The 24,653-nt window shown below is 34.8% G+C and overlaps 1 protein-coding gene across 3 annotated transcripts in view; it reads right to left on the reverse strand.

The window, feature by feature from the left end:
- Positions 1-24,653, reverse strand: part of CEP135 (centrosomal protein 135) — a 39,775-nt gene that overhangs the window by 2,730 nt on the left and 12,392 nt on the right. For 2 of the 3 annotated variants that reach the window (XM_032999284.2, XM_032999283.2), the window contains exons 6-24: positions 24,259-24,343; positions 23,183-23,311; positions 21,269-21,484; positions 20,636-20,701; positions 19,492-19,642; positions 18,312-18,505; positions 17,710-17,853; positions 16,992-17,135; positions 15,435-15,512; positions 15,119-15,270; positions 13,684-13,799; positions 13,459-13,613; positions 12,916-12,971; positions 11,707-11,875; positions 8,399-8,509; positions 6,872-7,057; positions 5,672-5,881; positions 4,471-4,673; positions 290-394 (exon numbers count right to left, since the gene is read on the reverse strand). In XM_032999284.2, coding sequence (XP_032855175.2) covers positions 290-394; positions 4,471-4,673; positions 5,672-5,881; positions 6,872-7,057; positions 8,399-8,509; positions 11,707-11,875; positions 12,916-12,971; positions 13,459-13,613; positions 13,684-13,799; positions 15,119-15,270; positions 15,435-15,512; positions 16,992-17,135; positions 17,710-17,853; positions 18,312-18,505; positions 19,492-19,642; positions 20,636-20,701; positions 21,269-21,484; positions 23,183-23,311; positions 24,259-24,343 — 2,670 coding nt within the window. The other variant, XM_032999285.2, reaches the window with a different exon arrangement.

The raw sequence follows: 24,653 nt of genomic DNA on the forward strand, positions 1-24,653 counted from the left end.
AGAGCCTTGTTTTCTCATAATGTCACTCAACTTCTTGTTTTCACGAGAAGGGGTTTTTCTTTTTTAGATGCAGTGGTAAACTCACAAAATTTTGAAGGGAATTCAGAAACTGTGTAAGTTTTTTTTTTTTTTCTAATTAAGCAGTTTTCAATATGAGAATATTAGGTTTTGCATGACAATAGAAGCACAATTTTCCACAAAAGTTCCTCACTATTGCAAAAAGCAACAGTTTTAAAAGTGAGAAAGAAGAAATGAGGAGAGTCACCTCACTGAAAAAACAGCATCTTACCGTTCAAACCGTTCAGTTGTCAGTTGCCTTTTTAAAACATCACAGTCAGTCTGCAGCTGTGCAACTTTACTTCGAAGTATGGGAACTTCTCTATTATAGCTGCTTCTAAAAAAAATCATGAGAAGCAACAAAGTTTTCTTTGAACACTGTCAGCTAAGAGCTTAGACGAATTGGAGCAAAATAAGACAAAAATAGATACTGAACATCTTTTTTCACACAGATCAAATCAAAGACAAATGAGAGGCAGCAAAAACCAAATGAATGCAACAGAATGTTTCTGGAAGAGCCTAAGGTGAGAAAGAAGTGAGAAGCTGGCAAGCCTCTCACTACATCCTTACTACAATACATCATGCTCTTTTTCAGACAAAGGTAAAGAGAAACATGTTTTATAAAAACAGACAAAACAATTAAATCATTGATTTATTGATTTACTTTCCTCTGTTGCAATGCAAGATGGTCTTTATATGTACACTTAGAAGAAAAACAGCAGTAACTATCCACAAAAAATACAAATATAACAGATATGGCTTCAGTAGAAATTCTATCAAGTAGGCTGGAACTATCTGTCAATGAATACAACTGAATCAAAACTAAGTAAGAGCTGTATTAATGAAAGTTCAGACCAGCAAAACGCAGAGTCTGAAAGCTTGTCAACTATACTCTTAGTATTTGCACCCAACTATTTCAACTGCAAGAATCAGAATGAAAATCAGCCTTGAAAATCTTAAGTAATATAATTAAATATATTTCATAGGAAATCGTCAACTTGGACAACTCAATGCTTGGTTGCAAAACACCATTAATTGCATTATAAAGCAAGCAAAAAAAAAAAATCATTGAGTGTACAATAAGTTGTCTAAACCAGAATCTAGACAGCTATGTTATTCCATAGAGTCTTCAAAGCCAATATGAGGTGGAGTGCTCAAAAGTCACTTCTGGAGAAGCAAAGGTGTACTAGTTTATTGCTAAAGCACTGGACTTGAATTCTGAAAAATAAGTTCCACTCCTAGCTCAGTCACAGACTTCTTGTCTGGCACCTGCTCGTCTCTGACTCCAGGAAGATGAAAACTACTCGAGATTCGATCCAAAAAGAACCGCAGATTATTTTTAAATTGTGTTCCCTATTCATCAGTAAAATTCCTAGAATGGTATCTTGATCCAGTATGTTGAGAACGGATGCAGAAGACAAGAGGTCTCGATGATATCTTAGAATAAGTCCTTCAGAGACAGGCATATGCTTTCAGGATGGAGGTAAGAATTCAGGGCCCAATATCATTATTGTAAAATAAAAAAAGAGAAGCAAACAGTTTTGTGAGTTCTGAGGTTATTCCATGTCAATGACATTTAAACAAAATTAAGATTATGAAGTAAATCACTCAAAAATTAATAAATATTTTAATTTGGAACCCCTATGCACAGTAATCATCATATAATAAGATTACATGATGATATACTATTTTTTCACAGGATGTGTGGTTCTTTCACACTAGATACAGATAGCTCTCAACAAGTACTTTAGTTATTCAATATTCTCTGTTTATTTAATACTTAATCACTGTAGACCCTCAAGATCTCACTTACTGTACTATCACCCAAATAGAACTGAGTAACACAACTACTCAGTCTTCACAGAGCTCAAAATTACAGCACTGGAGAACTTCACAAGTTAAACTTAATTTTGACAATGCTTCTAAAGTCAGAGGTTCTGTCAGTACCATTTTATAAATAGAGTGGAAGCGCAGACCAAAATTGTAAATAATGTTCAAATTGACACAGGATTTTTGTCAGTTAGAACTGAAATTTTTCCAAGTCAAATTAATTTTTATATGTCATAAGACATAAACATAATTGCCACATACTTCAGTCACAGCTGTGAGCATTTAAAGTTCCTGTTCTTTAGACTGCAACTACTACAAACTGAATAGTAGAAAATAAGGTATATACAACTAGTTCTTACACCTGAACGTTTGCCTAGCAATATACAGAACCTTTGATATAAACAGAGGAAAACAATTCAATAGAATAGCCAAGAGAACATTTTCCTTCTTCCTGCAATATCCCAGCCTATTAACCTTGCAAGTACTGAAATTTACAACAGACAAGAAAGGAACCCTACAATGTGTGTGGAAGAAAAATTGTGAAAAAATTACATGAAGTTATTTAAACACAGTTTTATAATGTTTGTACTCAAAGAAGCTAAATTAAACTTGAGTGAAAACCTCCTTTCCTTTTTTTTTTTTTTTGTAACTTTTACACTTAATTTATGTTCCTTGTATGCAATTAACTTTCTTTCCCAAGTATTTCCAACAATTCTAAAACATGAAGCAATGAGTTGCACGGGAGTGATTAATAGTGCCATCATCTACAGATTCACTGAGATCACTGCTACTTGAGGTGGACCATCATCAGTGGTGAGCTGTAGCCTTTGTGTAAGTCAACCAAAAGCATTTTTCTTGCACATTTGTCTCACCAAGTTAGATAGCTGTTTAGTTATGCTATATTTTATAGCTCATAATGAAGCATTATTTGTCCTTTTACCTTCCATACATTTCCTTTCTCTCCTTACCTCAGTGTTTACTAAGTGGGTGTATCTGTTTTCCCTTCTCTGAAACTCTACTTTGACTTTAGTCTTCACCACCATCCATGTTCAGCTGTTAGTCTTCCTTCTTGCTATTTAATGTAGAGATACCTCTACAGTCACTGGCTAGTGTATGCATCCCCAGGAAAATTATGTCACAATGACACATATCATGGAAACTTCCAATTACCTGCCCCATATCATGAAGAAAACTGTTTAAATCCCCCAATTCTCTCATACTTTAATTTCATATACAAAAATATCCCCCTCCTTAAGTGCATTGTTCCAAACAGATTAGTCTTTCTTCCATAGTAGTGTTAAACAGTTATTTCTACTCTAGGCAGGTGCACAGCATAGGTAATTGCAGCTGCCTACAATGGAAAGTGCTGGCCACATTTAGTGTACGTAACAGGTTCAGTTCCATTTATATTTCAAAGGAACAATAAATGATACAGGACTTTTCCCTTAACAGTTAATATTAAAAGCAGTAAAAGTATTTTTGCTTTTTTAAAGCACTATGACTTGACTATTTTTTATGTAAGTGATTCTTACTTTAATTGAAGTAAGGACAACAGGCATCTTCAGCAGGTATTCAATTCACATTCACCATAGATTTAATCTACCTGGTATTTTTTTGTGAGCAGTACACATACGTTAAAATTTTACTTTCAATTTGCTTTAAGATGCTTGATGAATCCACATTGTTCCAAAGGAGTTAGGACTTCAGAATACTCTCCAACATAAGAACATAAAACATAATTCAAGACTAAGAAAATTTGTGTTCCCTTAATAATTAAACTCATAGTTAAACTCTTCAAAGTCAAATAAAAATATGTTTTGCTTAAAAAGCAGAGTTGAATTAAATTGCTTCCTGAAGCTAAGCAGAAAATCATAACCTGTGAGAGAGGTGGTTATGTACTTTGAGAACTGATACACTGATGCAAAGGTTAAATATCCAAATCATACTGCGAAGCATACATACATTTATAGATGTACTCAACAGCTAAGAAATTTACAAATTATCATGGGTTGGCTGGTTCTGTAGTGGAAATAATGTCTGCAACAGACTAGCTACCTCGCCATTAGGTAGTTTTGTTCACTAAGAGGCTCAGAAGGAAAAGATTTGAGTGATTGACCTGAGATGATGGCACAGAGTTCTATCAGACAAGTGAACTTCAGGAAAAGTATTGGCTCCTCTGCCTGACTGAGGCAAGAAAGAGTCATGACCTACAGGGAGAGTGAAGCAAACTTTCTGGAGTCAGACTGGGGACAAATCCTGAGAGAAACTGAGTGCTTATTCTCAAGACTGAAGACTCAGCAGGATGTTCCTTCCTTTTGGAGTAGGTTTCCTTTGGAACTCCTGTTTAAGTTTATTGCTTGTACTAAGCTGGTGTCCACCACGATGCTAACTAATCAGAGCGATAGGAAAGATCTGTAAAGAAACTTGAAGTAAACAATGCCACTAAAGGCCAAAAGACATTGCTGCAAAAATCTGCTCAGCCATACCGAACATCAAGTATTTGACTTTGTGAATAACTGCTGTCAAACAGAAAAGGTTTCTTTGTAAACCACATAACACATATATACACATGTTAAAACTTACAGTTTGCTCTCAGCGAGTGTTAGCTTGTCTTTCAATAACTGAATTTCCGAATCTTTCTCATGGGATGTTAAATGGTTCTGAAATTCTTTGTCTCTACTAGTAGCCAGCAATGTTTCAAGATTCTGAACTGTAAGTCTCTCACTGGATAACTGCTTTTTCAGCAACTCTGCTTCTGATTTTATATCTTCTAATTCACCTAGAACCTAGGGCACAAATTTTATATATTATTAATACACTGATTTACAAACACACAAACTTCTCTTTCATGAAGAGTTGTTATAAAAACTGAAATGACTGGAAGTTTCATAAAAGTGAATAGGAAACTGAGCTTGCAAAACACTGCCTACTATTACTTAAAACTATACTTAGTCAAAAACATTCAAGCTGTACATCTGTCAAATATTTTACCAGGAGCTGGATTACTGAGTGCTGGAAATGCATAAGTGAATACTCAGAACACTAATTGGCTTTTAACAGCAGTAGGCTTTTGCACAAGTAGAAAATTATCATTTACTATACTTCATTTTATTTGTCGAGGTTATCTCACAATTAGCTTCTTGGCTTTTGCTGAAAAGGTAGAAAGGTAGGAATGCTTTTTTTCCTCATCAGTTCTATGAATATAAAGAAATTCTATGGTGACGAGAACTACTGTTCTCAAGGTCTTGAATATTACAGTAACAGAAACCCTGACCAAGTCACTAAGTAAAGAAACAACGACCAGTTGTAAAGAAAAAGGTTCAGAAATTATGGACATTTAGAAATCTTTAAACTCTTTAAAAACATTTAATAAACTTCAGCTGAATCTAAATTTCAGTTTAATTGAAAAAATCCATTAAGGAAAAGCCTTTAGTATCTAGATAAGAAGTGCACTGTTCTCTTTTTATAGAAGTTTAAAATTTGAGTAAATTAAAAAAAAGTACATAAAACCAAATAAATATAATTTGTCGCTGTGGTATAGCAAAAACTACAGCTGCCACATTTTGTAGCGATAATGAATGAAAGAAACTCCCCTCTTTTTGTACAAAACCCACAGATATAGATCTGTAAACTGCAGAATTTATATATAAATGTAAAACTAGTGATGTAAATTAATTTACCTAGCTCTCAGAAGTAATTTATTCTTTTCTCCAAAAAAAAAAAAACATTAAAAGCAAAGGAAGTTATTTTTTTATAGCAAATTAAATTTGCCTTTGCTGCTTACCCTTTCATAATCCATGCTTTTGGATGTCAGCTGTCGAGATAAAAGTTCTTTGTTAGACTCAAGCTTCACACAGAGTTCCCTCACAGAAGCCAGGTCCGCCAACACAGAAGACTTGTCCTGATTTTCACGCTTAACATCCTCTTCCAATTTGGACATATTTTTTGTAATGGAGGAGATCTGAGATTCATATGCTTGATGTGCAACGATATGCTAAAATAAAGACAAATATGGATACCCCTTCAGTGTTAAACGTTAACAGTTCTCTGTTGGATAACAAGAGGGTTTTTTTAATACTTTCTTTACCCTTCAAAATTAACTTTCCCTATAAAATTAACTTTATATCAGATTCCTCTTCTCTCCCTAAATCACATCTAAGAACAACTAATAAACCACCTCTGCAATTTTTAATCACCACCTTGAAGAATTATACAAGTACTATAGGAGAGTGGAATGAGGCTGGATTCAAGCTTCAGAAGAGAATTAAAAGCTAAAATCCCCCAAAATACAATTCATTCTTTACTCAGCTTACAATATTAAAGTCTCTCACACTTTTGGGGTAATTAAAAGCATGAGACAAAATATGGTCAATCCACAACTATTATACTCTAAAACTTCCTTGTTCTGCATGAAGTTATTGCTTCCAAAATATAAACTTCATTATTTTATATGCTATTGGTCTAGGTTTTGGTATTATGGAATCCTGATTCTGGAGCTGGACTGCTGCTACTACCACCACCACCAGATTTTTACCTTTACTTCTGCCACCAATGCTTCAAATGTTTCATTGAAAGTTTCAAAGAAATGTAAGAACTAAGCTTACCAAATACTCATACAGCTAGCTGACAAAATACTCATAATGATATGTGCAAATATTTTGAAGCACCTAAACAAAAGGTTCTTACAGAAACAATAGCATAACACCAATAATCACCCAACAGGAGAGATCTAAAAGTATTAAAATATACGCTGTGTTTCTAATTTTGGGAAAGCAGGGAAGGGAGAAGGAAAGCACATCTAACCAAACTCTGTTACTGGTTCAAGAACTCAGTGTCCACATGTGAAACATTTATGTATAGGAATTATGCTTCATGTATAGGAATTATTTTCCATTAAAGCATTAAAATAGTATGTTGACTTTATTAAAAAACAATTGAAAGTATCCCACTTTCCTTGACAGCATTTCATGGCACGAGTTATTACCCCTTGAATCTCTTTTTCCAGAAGTTCTACTCTCTCTCGAAGATGTCTCCGATCTGTATCTACAGAAAGGAGTTCCAGTCGTATTGAGCTGCTTTCTCCTTCAGCTTGATGAGCCTTTATTTCCCAGTCTTCAGCTTGTGTATGGAGCATTCGGAACTTCTCTAACAATTCTTGGTTTTCTTTTTCCTAGATGAAATAGTAAATCATTCTGCAATGATTAACATACCTTCAAGTTGCTTGATCTTATTTCATGCCTACTCCCTACAATATCTTTGTTTTCTCAGAAGAAGGTAGAACTTTCTCCATTTTCTTAATCCCACTATCTGGCAATCACTAAAGGGCATCATCCTTTTTGCATGTTGGTATTAATCATATTTATCTAATGAGGAAGGCTACTGGTTTTTAAATTCTTCTGTGTTTCCTGCAGAACTTGGAAGGTGCAGACAGAATGAGGTGGGGCACTAGGAAACAGAAACTCATGATTAAGCAAGTGAATACTGTGCAAGTAAATCTTTGTCTCCACACGCAACATCCATATGTAATACTAGATAAATCCCTGAAACCAACCTTTCATAATTGGTCACTGGCTGTATATTCTACAGCTTCTTGGTACCTGACTTGAGTAACTGGATTCTTATTTGCCAAATATGTGGCCACATCTGTCGCTGAAGTGCTTTGGACATATGATATATTATACAATTCTTAAAAACTAAACTTGAAGTGTTTTGAGAGTTCTAAGTTAACATATTACTGACCTTATGTTTTTCTCTATGTTTCAGTTCCTACTTGTAAAAAGTGGTTGAATTTACATGCATTCCTCTAGACAGGCAAGTCAAAGTCAAATCAAAACTCATTCTTCCCTATTCAAAGTCACATAATAAATTTGCCTTGTTGTCTTGACATAAATTCTATTTGTTTTAAACAATTCTAAGTTTTAATTCACACACATCACACTTCTGGATCAAGTATCAGGACAAAATACACTTCACAAGAACACTGTTTTGACAGTACAGCAAAACCACTGAACTCCTATCATTCATAGAGAAAACATTCCAATGTGCTATTTTTACACTTTCCTGCAGAACTACATATAAATGTTCTTATTTTAAAATGTAAAAAATATTAAAACCCATCATATAAGCTGCTTGTTGCCTACAATCATGAAATAGTACCAGATATTTTACTAGTTGCTTTGTCAAAACTCAAAAAGCAAAATGATATTCAAACATGATTTGTTTGTAATTTTCCAGTGTTACAGCCAAATGAAACATAATCAATGACATTGTGATGTGCCAGAATTTATCAGCACTTCAGATCTAATAAGGGTTTGTATGAATCCACTAGTAGCTTGAAACACTGCAGAGCAAAAAAGGAAAATAACAGAATGAAATAGGACAGGCAGGGAGAATGGGATCCAAACCATACATTTTTTAAGTTGTTTATTGTATCCTAGTGAGAATGTGTTATACTCTAAACCCAAAGAATTTATTGAAAACAGGAGTGACTGACTACAGATTATGCTTTTACCTTTGAAGCCATCAAGGTCTCAAATCTGGACACTTCAGTTATATAATTATGAACCCTGGTTTTCATTTCTTCTTTTTCACGTATTGCATCTTCAAGCTCAGTACTAATAGCCTAAAAAGATTACATAAAAGCAAACCAGTGCATTTGAGTAAATTAATCACTATATATTACTGTTTCAAATTAAATCAAAGTAATTGCATATGCCCTAGTTTTTACTCTAGTCTACTGTTAAGTAATTTAGTCAAAGCCCTTGGGGATTCGTAGGGTTCAGAAATATCCCTACTACCTTACATACACCAAAGAGCTTTCCAGGCAATAATAATCCCAGAAAACAATGAATATCATAGCAGTTCATAAAATCTGCAGCTTCCCTGATGACACACCCTACTGATCTTTGGAAAATTCAACATACAGACGTTTGGGAGCTGGGATTCTTCTAGCCTTAAGATGCACTATCCCTGAGTGAAGGCAAGTTTTGTGTCACTAGAAAGTCAATTTTATAATAACATTTATTTTAAAGTAGAATTTTAAAGATAAAGCAACTAAATGCATTACTAAGATCATATTTAGACACCAGAAATGCACTGTGGAATTCATTTGAGATGTTGGAACTGCTAACTCTGGCACTTCCAGGTTCAGCTCTCACCTTTCTCTGAGTCTTCTAGCCCAGAGAGCCAAAAAGGCAAGTATCTTCTATCCCTACTATGAAAGGTGGGGGGAAAGAGAGGATATTGCCATATTTCTTTCCCATCTTCTTTTTGTGGCATCTTAATATTCATTAACGGCAGCCTTAGAACTGTGTGCTTTATTTAGCATATGCTGAAATCAGTCTGCTTGTCTCTGGTGTAGCCTTCCCAAGCACATTGGGAAAGCTTTCATCATCACATAAGGATAATATTTCATATTTCACCTTATTAGATACCTGTGTGAATGGCATCTCTGGTTTCAATAATACACCCACATATCTATATATTGTACCACAGGTTTTGCAAGAACTATTCAGGGTACCACATCACTTACTTAAGACATCTTGCTAAACTGTACTTTCCAGCTTCAGACTCAGATGGGTTAACTGAGAGGAACTGAAATAAATGTTTATCTAACAAGGCCCTGATTATTTTTAGTGTTGGCATTGACAGTAAATTCAAACAAACATTTGTATCTCAGCATCAAAATTGTACAAGGCATTTGAGTCTCATGATGAGCTGAAATAGTTGTATTTACTATACAAATGGAATGTAATGAGTTGCAACAAAATTCTGGGCTAGTTTTGTAAATGACATTCACATATTCTCTACATAGTCCTTCTAATGTTTAGCCTGATAAAAAGTGTTACTTACCCTATAAAACACTGTATATTTTTGTTACATATTGTCCATACACACCCTCTATTGTACAGGGACATCCATGTCATGCACTTGGAGCTGGGAGGCTTTTGGTCAGCAGTAACCAGCTGGTGCACAAAACCAACTCATTATTCCTCAAACTGTGTGAGGGATTAACAAGACTGAATGCACTTCAGGCTCTTCAAGCCTGATCCCAGACCCGGAGAATTCCAAGGAAGAAGAGATGGAGCAATGATGATTGGGAAAAGTGCAAATGGACATATGTTACATAACCCCCTTATGCTCTTGAAAGAATGAGCCTTACACACCAGTGGTTGGTTTAACTTGCAGACCCCTGGAGAACATCTCAAGATGAAGATGCCACAAGAATAAAAATGACAATAATCAAACAGTTTAATTCACTGAGTGTCTTGACTATTTCTGTCTTGCAAAACTTTTATTTAACCTATACCATCAACTTGAGATAGCTCATCTTTCAATAAAATATTCAATGATACCATACAGAAATATGTAATTCGTCAAGGCATCAAAGATTTTATTTCAACTTTCACTCTGTAACTGACATAAGTTTAAATTGTGCCTTTACAGCATGCACTTCACAAGGAAATGTATTTGGCCATTAGCAGCTGAAAGGACTGTATACCTCCCAATAGGAAAGCTGACCATGAATACACATGAACCAACTCAGAGTCCACTGGGCAAGCACAACCCACTTCCCACCTGCTTTTTGGCTTAAAGCTACTGACTGGCTAGCTGTTAGCAGAGGTACCTAATGACTCTAAACTACTGGAAAGCTAAGGAAAGATGAAATTGTATAAAATTAATACAAAGATGTAACAGAAAACTCCACAAGCAGTCAAATACAGTACCTGAACAGAATGTTCACAAAAATACCAAAAGCCACACACAAAAAAAGCCGCAATATACAGCTGAGCTATAAGGTACCACCTCACCATGACACCTACCTTACCAAGGCACAGTCAATCCAATAAGAACATTTCTCAAGGGAAATAGATGGCACCTTTGAATTCACCCCCTAAAAACCCCACAGAACCTCGACACAATGGAAAGGGAAACCCTCCTATTCCCATCAACTGTGCATTCCTGAAATCAGGAAACAAATTCAGACTATTCAGGACTACCATATCTTAAAAATATGTTTTCTTCAATCCCTCTCTCTTATAGCTTTTAAGCCTTCTATACTTTCCCTCCCAACATTAACCTCTGCCAATTCCTCAGGGAAAGCAAAGTCAACTATAAAGCAACACACATAAATGGCAACTAACCTTGCCAGAACTGGAAAGTCAAAACCTGCCAGCACCTCTTTACAGCCACCATTACCAAGGCTCACAGAACATAAACATTAAAATCTACATTCCAAAACAGTCTCATCTCAAAACGTGGCACCTCCCATTCAATACATCCAATGCTTCCTTCGTGGAAACTAGATGGATGATGCTAACGAATCGCTGTGCACCAGAACCAATTCCGGTGTGCTAGCAATCAGCAATCTCCTCCCTCTCCCTCTCACCTGACTAACGTGATACCTGCTTTTGTGGTTTCTTGCTCACTCTCAATATCTCCTGTTCCACAGATAATTAAACTCACTTTTTACCAATTAAATACCAAATACCAAGTGATACGACCAATTAACATAATTTCATTACAGTATAAACAATCACGTCCTAGATTTATTTTGTTTGGTTTCTTTTTTAATCTGGGGAAGCAGAACTAAACTAAAAGCTTGTCTATTACTCCTTCACTGTATTGGCTACGCTTCAGTATCTAAAGTATCTGCTTTTACAATTTCTGCCGAGTCGTTTTTAATATTCCACTGTTCAAGAAATATCAGTAATTAAACATATCGAATCAAAATTGAGGATGCAGTGGTTTAGATGGACCACTAGAGACAAGCAAGCAATAAAGAGTTTACTACCTCAGTATTACGTTCTGCCTTCATACCTGGTTTTCTCTGGCCATTGTAGCTAGGTCGTCTTGCAATCGTCTGTTTTCTTTCAGAGCCATTTCCTTTACTCTTCCAGTTTCTGCAAGCTCTACGTGGGATGCATCAAGCTGGTGATGTAAGCTAGATATCTCGCGGTCTCTGTTGCTCAGCATGTCCTTCATCTGGCTATCAAGTGAAAATCTTATTTGAGTTGTCCCTTTCCATACTATATCATATACTGCTGAAAATGATCAGATGTGGATTTTGAATATGAAAAAATGCTTTTTAAAAAAAAATGGTAAAATTCGTACTCTCTGTAGGCTCACAAACTGAGACTAAGCATAAACATAAGCTAAGGATGCAAAATGTAAAATATACACAAATAAAATGGAATTAATCTTCAACTTTGAAGATGTATCCGGCAAGATATATCTTATTACACAAACAGCAATTACAGATACTTATCTGTGTTTGGTAGTGGTTACAGTATGTTAGACATTGCTTAGTGTATAAACTATAACAGAAGAAGATGGATAGCTTACACTTGAAAGACAACAATCAAAATAGTAAGGAAGAGATTAAACAAAAAAGTAGAAAACTAAATATGTGCCAACTGAAGTAAACTTTTGAATTCATTTTTTGCCACAGATACTTCATGCATCAATGTACCAAATACTCAGTTGCACTGGTCTTCAGATGTTTAAATGTTGGTGTTTAAATCCTTTATTTTAAAAAGCTATAGTTTGAAATGTCATGCTTAAAAAGAGACAAGAAGGAAAGATCAGAAGAAGCCCAGCTAAAAACTACATAAATTTATTTAAATTAAGACTATACTGGCAGCTTAAGCAGGAAGAAATAGCTTGCCAATAACTATCAGTTCAGCTCTAAGTTTTACCTGGGTCAATCTAACATCTAGTGGAGGACTTAGAATACTATAAAGTTACTTCTTAACTGAAAATTAAGAAATTTTACCAATTTAGGAAAATAAATACAGAAAACCAATTGCTAATAGCTATCTTAACAGTATCTTAGCAACTTGCAATATAATTGCAGGGACAGTGTCTTCAAAAGTTGTGTACATCTTTCTGAACACACTATAGTCCCTTACTTGACTTACACTGAATTAACTCTATTTCAACCAAGTAACTAAAATAGCCATCTACTTTCACTTTAAAACCACTATATAAATTAAAACCACTGAAGAAGGCATCCTATTCTTTACTTACTCTGTTGAGGACTCCAGCTCAGAGAGAGTTAGACGTAAATGATTAATTGTTTTTTCCTATGAAAATAACAGCAAAGTTGTATTATGTATATTGCAACATAACAGGATACTTTAAAGAATTTTAAATTTAAATATTTATTTTAACCCTTTACCAATAAGTAATTGTATCTTTGCACATTCCAATTTCCAGGCTTATTGTCTTTACTGAGAAATGACTGGCATGTCATTAAAAAAGATGGAAGTCAAACTATAGATTCTGTCATCTCAGGCTAGAACCTTATATCTCAATAGATACCTCCTAGTGTAAAATGCAAAAAATACTTCTTTATTTTCTTGGAGTGTTTAGAGAATACACTAACAGCCATAATTAAAATGGCATTGAGATGGCAAATGACTCTTTGTATCGGCCAGGTCCAAACATAGTGCTCATGTGAGGCCTAGAGCTCTGCACAAGCTTTGTCATCGAGGCAGAATGTCTCCCTAAAATGTAACTGCTTTAAAAATCCCCAGGCGGACTGCAAAGTAGTACTTTCACTGCACATACCTTGTTAGCTAAGTTGTCATCTAAGCATGCAATTCTTTCCGTTTTTTCATCTACGGTTTCTTGAAGACTGTCCTTTTCTTTGTCCAAAACAGTAATAGTACTTCTAAGCACATTAACTGCTTCATCCTGGGAAGTGCTCCTCTGGTTTAACCTATCTATAAATAAAAGAGTAAGTACTTGCTATTTTAAAAACAGGAAATAAGCATAGAAATAACTACAGATTACCTAGTTCCTCCTCTAGCTTTACAATTTCTCCTTGAGCTGACTGCAGTTCATCCTTTTTGAGGGACAGTCGGTGCTGTAAATCTTCAACAGACCTCTGCAGTCGGTCATTTAAGAGCCTGGAAAATCAGTATGCAGGTGAAAGAAGTTTGGGACCTATTCAGAGTCATTGACTTATGGCTCTTAAGCTGCTTGCAGTGCTGGAACAGTTCTAGCATAACCTCATGACAGGCTTGTGTCATACCAGCCAGCAGCATGGGGTTGTGCCACACTAACCAGTCCTGTCCCTCCCTCTCCGGGAGAGAGAGGATGATTAAGGGTGGCTGAGGCCAGCACCACTTGGTTGCTCTGGACCCCTGTGGCAAGTCCACCTCAACACCATTCCAAAAATGGAGCGATGGAGCCTCGGTGCAACCACCATGATAACCTGAAACATTCGCTTCCTTTGATTCCTATTACTCTTCATCATGTAACTCATCACTTGGGTCTTTTGACTCATCGCTTTATAAAGATTTTGATATGTAGCTCATAGCAGTGATTATCAGCCACACCACATTTATTTAAAGAATTTCCTGATCTCTTACATCAAAGGCTGTCATTTTCACCTAAACCAAATACCAGCTTTGCAAATTTCTTCCCAGTTTTATTCAATACTTTATTTCTACTTTCTCTAAGCCTCCTTCTTGTTCCATAACACCTAGGAAGCTGCCAGGATCTCATTTCTAAAACAGCTTCAAAAGAGTGCATCAATGATCCTGCAAATTTAAATAGGCCTTTAAAATACATGAGTATACTTGATCCTCCAGTTCTGAGCGAGTTGGTCAAATCCCCACAGACTGTGTCTATGGATTGTAAGATGTCAAGTCTCAAAACTGTAGTATGTGTGTGATAGTATTAGCCTAAGAAAGAGACTGACACAAGAAAACCAACACAAGTAAAATGCCATTACAGAATAACTCTCCAAGAAGCACTCAATTGTGGAATATTAATGCCTGATGCTTGGCACAAAAATTTCACTATTACTGACAATTCTGTAAAACTGGCACAATTTGCGTCTACTGCTGCAGTTCGCAAAGGAGTCTGTCTTCCTTTTAACAAACAGCATTTGGAAATCCTTTTAGAAATTTTCTGTTCTGCTACATTCATAAACAGAGAACATGATTGTTAGAGGAAACAACTATAGAAGAACATTTTCATTCACAATTAGCCTCAAAAATTATCAGTATACCTGGTCATCAAATAAGTCAAGGAGGAGCTTGCTGTGAAAATCCACCACAGCACTTTTTTTACTCATATTTACTTTTCCTTAAGACAAATACAATGAGTTTGAAAATATTTTATAGTCTTTCCCAGGAACTCAACTCTGCGATATGGTCACAGAACAAACAAAATTATGTTAGCATCTCTGAAAGACAACCCAATTTTGTATTAGACTTACTGAAGTGAGCAAATCTCAGCTTTAAATTGAGAAGAATCATCAGATGTCTGGGCAAGTTTACTGGACTTCAATTTTAATTCATTTTCCAAAGAGGTTATTCTGTCTTTTAGGATAGAGACTGTAGTCTTTAGTTCACACCTTTCCATCTCAAGCTGCAATTTAAAAAACAATAACCAAACACATTATTGTTGTAGAAAGCCATCACAACTTGGCTTTTAAATAAATTTTAGTTGAAAACAGCTAACAAAATTAATTGCTTGCAAAGTCTATCCTATTATAGAAGCAATAAGTGCTTACTACCCACAAATGCACTTACTCCTTGAATATTGTTCTCCAGTTCTGAAATATCATGCTGCATCTTTGATTTTTCAAGGTTAGCCGTTTCTTGCTGAATCTGAGACAGAAATATAGAATTACATGTAATAAGATACACAGTGTTAGTATTAACCATCAAAATTTGAGCTTAATGCTTAAGAAAACAATTCTCTACATTCTTAGATGAATGACTGAATGTCAAATAGTCTCTCTAAAACTACTGGGCATTAGCTGAAAATACACCACTGAAGTTCAATATAACATCACCGAGTTTGGTTTTGGTTTTTGGTTGTTGGTTTGGTTTGTTTGAAGAAAAAGTGTATTTATGTTTGGTCCCAACCAAACCAATATTTGTGAGTTGTTGTAGAAAAATTACTGAGCTACAGGGCCATATCAAAGGTTGCAAGGATGTATAGCTTAGTGTCCAAAGCTGTTTGAAATTAATTTATTAAATTATGATTAATATGAAATGTAAGACAGATTACAAAGCTAACTGGTCTTTCGCCAAGTCTACGAAGAAATTTTTTTAAAATTATTTCTCTGTTCTCTGATTTCTGTGCATAATTGCAGTGAAATTACTAAACAAACTCTCAAACTTCCTAGAAATGCCTGAGATAAGTGTTTTCATGCAGGTATTTCAAAGTGGCACACAAACAAAATGTTGGTAGTCACCTACAAGAAGAAAGGATGAGCTGGGAAAACCTCTCTTCCATCGCATGCACATGCTTTAAGCAAAGAGGTCAGAGTTACTTCCACTGCATTCAGATACACTACAGTTCTCTATTTTTGTGGTAGTAAATCAAACTATGGAATCATTCATCATATAGTCAATCTTGACATATGTTGTCTTTGGATCAGTCCATTAATATGATTTTAAATTTCTGAATTTTCAGGACATTTTAAAAACCTGTATACATTGTATTAATGACCTGATAAAGAAGTCAGGGAAACACCCCTGAAATCATATGCTCTTGACTTACAACCAAATAAGACATTAATGCACATTAATACCAAACATTAAAAGGTCAAATTAACAGGAAAATTATTGCATTAAGAAATATTTTTTTAAGGTTAAAAATAATTAAACTTGGATCACTATGAATTTATGTTTGATGGTTCAGTTATATGCCATTTAAAATATACTCTGCTACAAAATGCAACAATAAATAAAGATTAGTTAATATGAAAAAGTCCATAAAGTCCCCAGTTTGTGCAGTAAGAACCACATGTGACACAAAAGCATCTTCGCAGTAATGCATACACACAAAAATATTCTGTGGTTGGGGCTTCGTATCTAGGTTCTTCACACGAGGTCATGCCATGCTTGCCCCCAGACACTTAAAGCATATTCCTCTCCCCACAGCTCCCACCTGGGACCTGAGTTTACAAGGATAATTCAGACAATTCATTGAGCTCTCTCAAGTGAGTCTGAAATCAGATGAGTCTAAAAGTTGTTGAAGATGGGAACTGACAGACAGTCAGATACAAACATGGCATTATTGTTTAAGCCTTCCCTATATGTCACCTCACTGTAAGCAATGATACTATAAAAGCTCACCTTTAATTTTTCTCTGAGGCTCTCTTTTTCTGCCATTAGTCTTCTAAAGTCAGTCAGTGCAATGTCTCTTTCTTCTTCCATGTGACTCTGAGAAACTAAACTATGCTTTGCTTCTCTTCTCAACCTGTTCAGTTCAGCCTGAGACTTTAAAAAATTATCATTTGTTAGCATATGTAGATTGCAATTAACACAGCGTACACGCTAACGAAAAAAAAAAGTTTCAATGATGCTATTACAACAGAAGGGCTATTATAGTATTATTTTTCCCTAGGTAACTAAAATATATACTCTAAGTCATATATACTCTAAGCATAACAACTTATGCTGCCAAGATACTCATCATCATTTTACTGTTCCAAGTATAGCCTAACTTCACTCTGTTTTCTTATCAGTTGACTCCTACTTCTTCCTTGTTTTCTAGCCTCTATCCTTACCCACCTTTCTCATGCATTCTACTGATTATTTTTTCCTGATCTTTCTCATTTCTGAATGTCAGTAGATTAAGTTATAATGGCTTTGAAGTTAATACACTAACTTTGGAATACACAGTTTTATTAACAAGTAATAAAAATAAGTGTATACTTTATTATTTTTAGTTGTATTCTAGTAGGTCCATACTACTGAAGTTCTATTATAAAGAGTTTTTTCAGTTTAAATAAGCAACAGTAAAAATTTTAATTGGTTATTTCAATGCCAATTATAAACAATATCTTCTTACCTGCTCATAAAGAACATTTAATCTATCTCTTTCTGCAGTCAATAACTTGACATTGGATTGAATTTCTATCATGTGTTTTTCAAATCTGTCTAACATGGACCGTAGCTCATCTCTTTCTCTGGTGATCAGTCTAAGATCTTCACTCTGCAAAGTGATTAATGAAATCTATGTTAAAATATACTAATTATTTGGATAATTAAAACAAAAAAAGAACTCCCACTATTAGTAATACATGAAAAATACATACGTAATAAGTTTTAATTGCAAGAAAATGTCTAGCATTGGTGGTATAATTTAAACAATAAGGACTATTAAGGAGAAAAAGCAAATCATCTAACAATAAGATTTCAACCTCTTTATCATCTAGTTCTATTTACTTCAAACAAATTGATCAATAATATGTAATATCGTAAAATGTGAATAGGAAAATAAAATGAAAGTTCACTACAGTTTCTGTTAAATTTTTATGTTAAGAATGTAATTTTAAAAACTACTACAGTCTTTTACTGCTACTGAACTTGAAAATATCTTTTATAGCTCCTTAAATGGTTCTGCAGTATTTCCAGTACTTTTTCAGCTTGTCTTGCCAGAAGGAACTTTACCTTCTCTGAAGTCCTACGGCTTGGGCTAGGCCTTCGTTTTATCATTTTCTGAAGATATTCTAATTCTCGCTTATAATAATCTCTGTCGTCTTCTAAAGTCTTCACAAATGCATCTAGACGAGATGGAGATTTGTCCCCTAGGGCTATGCCATATTCTAGTCTCATTCTTTCTATTTCTAGGACAAGTTCTCGTTCTGCAGAAAAAGAAATAAAAACAACTGTATAGGAACCTCATGAATTCCACAAAGACATTTGCATTTGGGATGGACTAACTCCCAGCAACTGTCTGGGCAGCAAATTTGCTGAAAAGGATGTAGGAGTCCTGGTTGACAGTAGGCTAAACACGAGTGAGCGGTGTGCTTTGGAACCAAGAGGCCTAACAGCATATTGGGCTGTATCAACAGAAACACAGACTGAGGGATGTGATTATTCCCCTTTACTTAGTTCTCATTAGACCACATTTACAATATTGTGTTCAGTTTTGTCGCCCCTAGTACAAGAAAGATGTTGATAAACTTGAGTGAGTCCAGGGGAGGCCCTCCAAGCTAGTCAGGGAGCAGAACACTTGCCCTGTGGGGAATGGCTGAGGGAACTGGGCTTGTTGAGCCTGGAGAAGAGCTGGGGAGCCAAGAGCAGATTGACAATATCAAGAAGGGGTTGTGGGTAACATGGAGCCAGTTTGTTCAGGGAGCTGCACAGTAAGTAAACAAGGAACAATGGTGATTAATTGCTACAGGCAATTACAAGCAATACAGGTGAAACTTTTTACTCTGAGGATAAACAAACATTGGAATGGGTTGCTTAGAGATGTTGTGGAATCTCCATCCCTGGAGGTTTTCAAGATCCAACTGGATAAAGCTCTCAAGAAACACAGTCTGAATTCACTCATTCAGAAAGACAGAGAATAAAACCAGGTTTGGACAAATTAAATTATTTTGTATGAAACTGCCATAATATTAGTATTAGGGTGTCCTGTGGGATCACAGTAAAAAGCTCAACTTTCAGTTCTCACATACAGAATGAAAACATGCTTCCATTACAAAAGTTTTCACTTCAATTCTGACTGAAGACCTACAGTCTTCTTTTAATTTACATATAAAAACTTGCAGCATTATTAACTGTATTCTATTTCGAAAATTATAGGAAGATAATTTACAGAAATCTACATTTGATGATTTACCTTTTATTTCTAAGTTCTCTGTTTTTTCTGTCAGCCTTTGTTTCTCTTGTTCAAGCTGGTTTAACAACAGTTCAAGATTCTCTTTATCATCTGCTTTTCCAAAGAGTTCTTCACTCAGTCTCTCATTCTCCCTACGACACGAGCACAACTCCTGAGGTAACAAATATTATTACAAAAATTAGAAGTGCCAGTAGAGATATTTGGAAAAAAATATTTAACGTTAATTTTGTTAAATTTTTAATATTCAACACTGTTTACTTCCATTTAACCTGGATGTTTTATGCTTTAACATGGGTTAAGGGCCATAGCTGTTTTATACTACTTTTTATTACATCAAAGTAAGCATTACTTTTGACATGGTTTGCAATCAGTAACGAAACAAGCAAGATTAACCCTTGTTTAATTCAAGAAACCAATCAGAGGGATAATGGGATACAAACATGGAAAAAAATAATAACTAAAGCAAGAAATAATTTTTAATGGCATTTAGTAACTGTTGGTGTTAAAACACATCACAATATGGCATCTCAGTCAACCTAACCCTGCAGATAATCAAATGATATTTGGCATATCTTCCCTATAATCTGCTGCTCTGAAAATTAAGTATTTTGTATTTTCAAGTTCACTAGAAATACCAAAAAAAAAACACTATACTCAACTAATACAGTTTACTATATGCTGGAAAGAGTTTGGTCTTCAAGGAATTGATGATACTAATGTTCTTCATCTGAGCTACTATGCTTTGTTTTCGAGTGAGCCGAGTATTGCATAATTAGTCATATGTTGATTAAGAGACAAAGTAGTTTCTAAACAAAGAAAATCCTCCAGGATGTCATAACTTGTTCGTGGTAAAAATGATTATGTCATGGAAATTATGACTTCAGATATCAGAAATAAGGAAATGTACAATAAGGACACAGTCAACTGTACTGTCTACAGAGGTTTCTTTCAATTTATTTTTGCAACAATATGGTGTAGCTTATTTAGCTGTTTCATTTACTAATTAGTAACTTATTACAAAAGAGTTTAGGGTGCTATAAAAGTTATCTTGTTAATTGTTAATTTTTATAATAAATGAAAGAATCATGTGGGTGACAGTATGATAAATATGCTACAAACAAAAACCAGAAGTATTTTTACTTACTGATTTAAGCCTTGTTACTGTTTCTTCAAGATCCTGTATTTCACTGTGTTTTCTTTCAATTTCTTTCTATCAACCAAAATTAACCTATATGTTAAAAGTTACATATTCAAAATGACAACACTTCCTTTGTTACAAAAAAAAAATAAGGAAACAGGCTATTTTTGTATGAAATAAAGTATAATCATTTTTAAATTTTAAGTAGTAAAGTTCCTACGAACTGAAAGCACAAAAAATTTGTGGTATACACACCCATGCACTTTTGGAGCACAACAGTTAAATCATTGCATGACTCCTCATAGGAAAAAAACCTCCAAACACAGGCATCACTGTTGCAAAAATCTGTTACCTATCAATAGTTTTAAGTATCTCAGAATTTTATTTCATACTAAGCTAATGGAATAAGGACAACAGATTGCCTTTTAACTAAACTCATCTCACCTAATACAGTGAGGAGACAAAATTACTCTAATTAGTCATCCTTTAGGGATAAAGTCTTTATAATATTAAGTAAACTGGAAAAAATATCTTTTTAATCTTCCTTTACAAGCTGATAGGTCATTTGTTGCAATTAAAAGATATAAAGCCACCTAAGAGCTGAGCAGATACTTCACACTGTAACACGTTAGTGATTACCTTTGCTTCTCCTATTTCCTTATCTGCAGTCTCAAGCACAATTTCCTTGTGTCTTTCCAACTGCTGTGCCAAGTGGTCTATTTCATTCAGTTCTTGACACAGTTCTTCATTTTTATTGCTTAAATGCACTACCTCACTAGTCACATTTTGTTTAGTGTCCAAGAGGTCTCGAATGCGATTTTCAAGTTCTTTGTTTGTTTGTTGAAGATACTCAACCTAAAAGATATTTTTCATTAAAACATCAATATGTTTTGTTAAACTTGGTAGCAAACATTCCTCCCAATCTTCTGAAATACAGTATCTCTATATCCATAGTAAAAAAGTGACATCCTGTTAAAAATGGCAAGATTTTCTATTTTTATAACTTAATGATTATCAACATGAAAAAATATTATTTTACAGTGCTGCAAGGTGAAGGAATTAATTACTACACTGTTCTTTATCTAGTCTCCAAAACCTGAGGTTTATTCTAAAAACAAAGTACTGAAAAGCAGAGAACTGTATAGAAACCTGCCTTGGGTATCAGTCCAGTAGACCTAGTATACCTAGAGTTTCCCTAAATTTCACAAGATATGAGGACACGTTCTTCTCTCCACCTTTGTAGTATATTTGCTAGGCTTAAGTCTCACTGTTACTCCTTCATGAAAGTAAAGCTTTACAGATCAGATTCCCAAAACCTATCTTGCCCCCAAAATATCTCAGCGCCTTAAACACAACATCCTCAGAAATCCTGCTCTAGAGACATTGTTTTTCCCAATATACCTTTCCCTGAGAGGAAAGAGAGGCAAGAATGTAGAGTAGGAATAAAAAATAATGCAGAAGTTACACTACCCAGGAAAACGGGAGCCTGGAGTATCTTGAAAGATTCAAGATAGCAGAGGTGCTCCACTTCCATCTCCACACAATTTTCCTAACTCCAGAAAGAAGTATTACTGTAGACACTGAAGAAAGTCTGAGCCCTCTCACAGTCATGAATACTGCTACATAGAGATATCCATCCATTTGTTGTCAGAGAATAGAAGTGCTATATTGGCACTGAGCCTGAGCAAATAGTCTTGATGGTCCAAAATCAGTTTTAGGCGGCTCTGGGCTCACTCTCTCTACAATCAATTTTTGTTCAGCATGACTTACTAATTTGGGATCACTGAACAAAGCCGTACAGCTTCCAAGTCATAGCTCATTCTGTATTTTTGCAGCACTGAACCTAAGCTAATAAACTTTGCAACGTGGCTCTCATGCCACTGTACATCATGAACAATCAGTATATAGAACGTTGAAGTCAGGAAAACAGAGAACTGATGGTATAAATCCAGAGACTGGCTTTACTTCATCTGTACTCCAGCCTGTCTTGTATAATTTTTTTTTTAAATCCTCATTCTGAGACCAATATTGAATACATGCTACTATGCACAGCAAACACAAACATCTTTATGCTATGCTTATACTTTCCTTGCAAGTCTGTGTTGGAATAAAGGGAGATTCAATGAGGGAGATTCCCCGCTATCTGATGAGATTATCTGCAGGACTACTCCTTATCATAAATACACATACCATTGCTAGTTCCTAAAACATAAATGGTATGTACGAAAATAAAATTAAAAAAAAAAAAAAATCAGTATTTTCAAACTTGGTGAAAACAGTGTATAATACAAAGTTCTCTGAATACTCTAAGATTAACACTACTATGTACAGATGTGAGTTCACAGAATCCTTTACCAAGACTATTCTAATGGACTTCTAAAACAAGAAATGAAATTTCCCCAGACAAGAAACACTGCCACCTAAAAAGCAAAGCAAGTTAAATTGATTGATTGTATGTCTAGTACTGATTTTTTAAAGAACTAGAAGCTTTGTGGGTTTTTTAGATTGCTAGTATTTTTAGTTTTGACTAAATAACAGTAATAAATCCATTACCTGCAAATTCAAATGGGCAATAAGCTTCTCATTACTTTTACTTCTTGATTCCAGAGAGATAACCTCATGAGAACGCCCACCATCCAATGCTAGCACTAGGCGCTCTATTTCTTTGTCTCTTAGCTCAACCTTTGAGGGGGAAAAAAAAAGTTCTTTGATATCTTCTATCCCATTTAATAGAACCTTTGTTCAAATAAACACCTATATAACATTCAGTGAGAAGATGTGAACCTAATAATGCAACTTTTATCTTTAATATACTTTTTTTAAAATTCTGGAGTGTTTTTGAAAAAAAATGATTTATTTGAAAGGAAAAAGCAATTAATCAAATAGAATTTGTGGAAAAAAAACCCTGAAACGATTCCTACTAGATTATTTTCTTAAAGAGAAACGAACAACTTCTATTTAAAGTGAAGTTAATGAATATTGCAAATTAACCATCTGAGGCTAGCACTTAAATTTAGGGAAAAAACGTTTAAATCAGCTAATTCAGGGAATACTGGAAGAGGGGAAAACCAAGATGTGAACAAAAAAAAAAGAGGACGGTGTCCACTAATCCCCAGATATTGAAAGACTTAACAATGTATAAACAATCAGTGCAATTCTGACACTTAAAGGTTATACATAGCTTATGAATCCACTCTAATGGAAGTATTGTAAAGTCTGTTGTTCATAAATTAACTTTTAAAGATAGAAATTCAGAAAATATATCTAGTCCAAACAGTGAAAAAAAATTCTCCTAAAATATCTGTAGATCAAATTATTATTTTGGACCAGTTAATGCTTCTGCACTTAAATGCCCTAGACATACACAAATTCTACTTATGATCATCAGGTTTAGCTTATTTAATGTAATTTTAATACACAATATATCAGCAAAAGCAGCAGGCAAGTATTTTATCATTGCTGTCTCCAAAAGCAGAGGAGAGACATAGTTCAATGTAGGCAAGTTAGAATAATTACATTTCACAAGCCCTACAATGCTTCCCCAATGAGATTAAAAGACAAATAATCAAGGCCATTGCAATGGCTACTACAGCCAAATAATAATAAAAAATAATAATCTGTAAATATACCTGTTTGCTATAATTTTTCATTCCACGTTCAGATATCTCCAGTTTTTCCTGTAGCTCTGTTACTTCTGACTGAAGTTCATGAATTCTGAAATGTAGAAATATACTGTTTATGTGGATTCATGGGAGAATCATATGTATACAACAATTCAATATTAGTATTTTCTCTTTGCTCCTGAACATAAATATTTCACAAAAAAATAATTCTGTCCATACAAAATATTAATGCAGAAGCCTTTGTCTGAGATATTGTAGAGGGTTGACCTTGGGTGGCTGCCAGACCCCCACCCAGCTGCCCTCTCACTCCCTCTCCTCAACAGGATGGGAGAGAAAATAAGATGAAAAAGCTCATGGGTCAAGATGAAGACAGGGAGATCATTTACCAATTACTGTCATGA

This window comes from Tyto alba, unplaced genomic scaffold, assembly GCF_018691265.1.
Source record: "Tyto alba isolate M040663 unplaced genomic scaffold, T.alba_DEE_v4.0 Super-Scaffold_6, whole genome shotgun sequence".
NCBI lineage: Eukaryota > Metazoa > Chordata > Aves > Strigiformes > Tytonidae > Tyto > Tyto alba.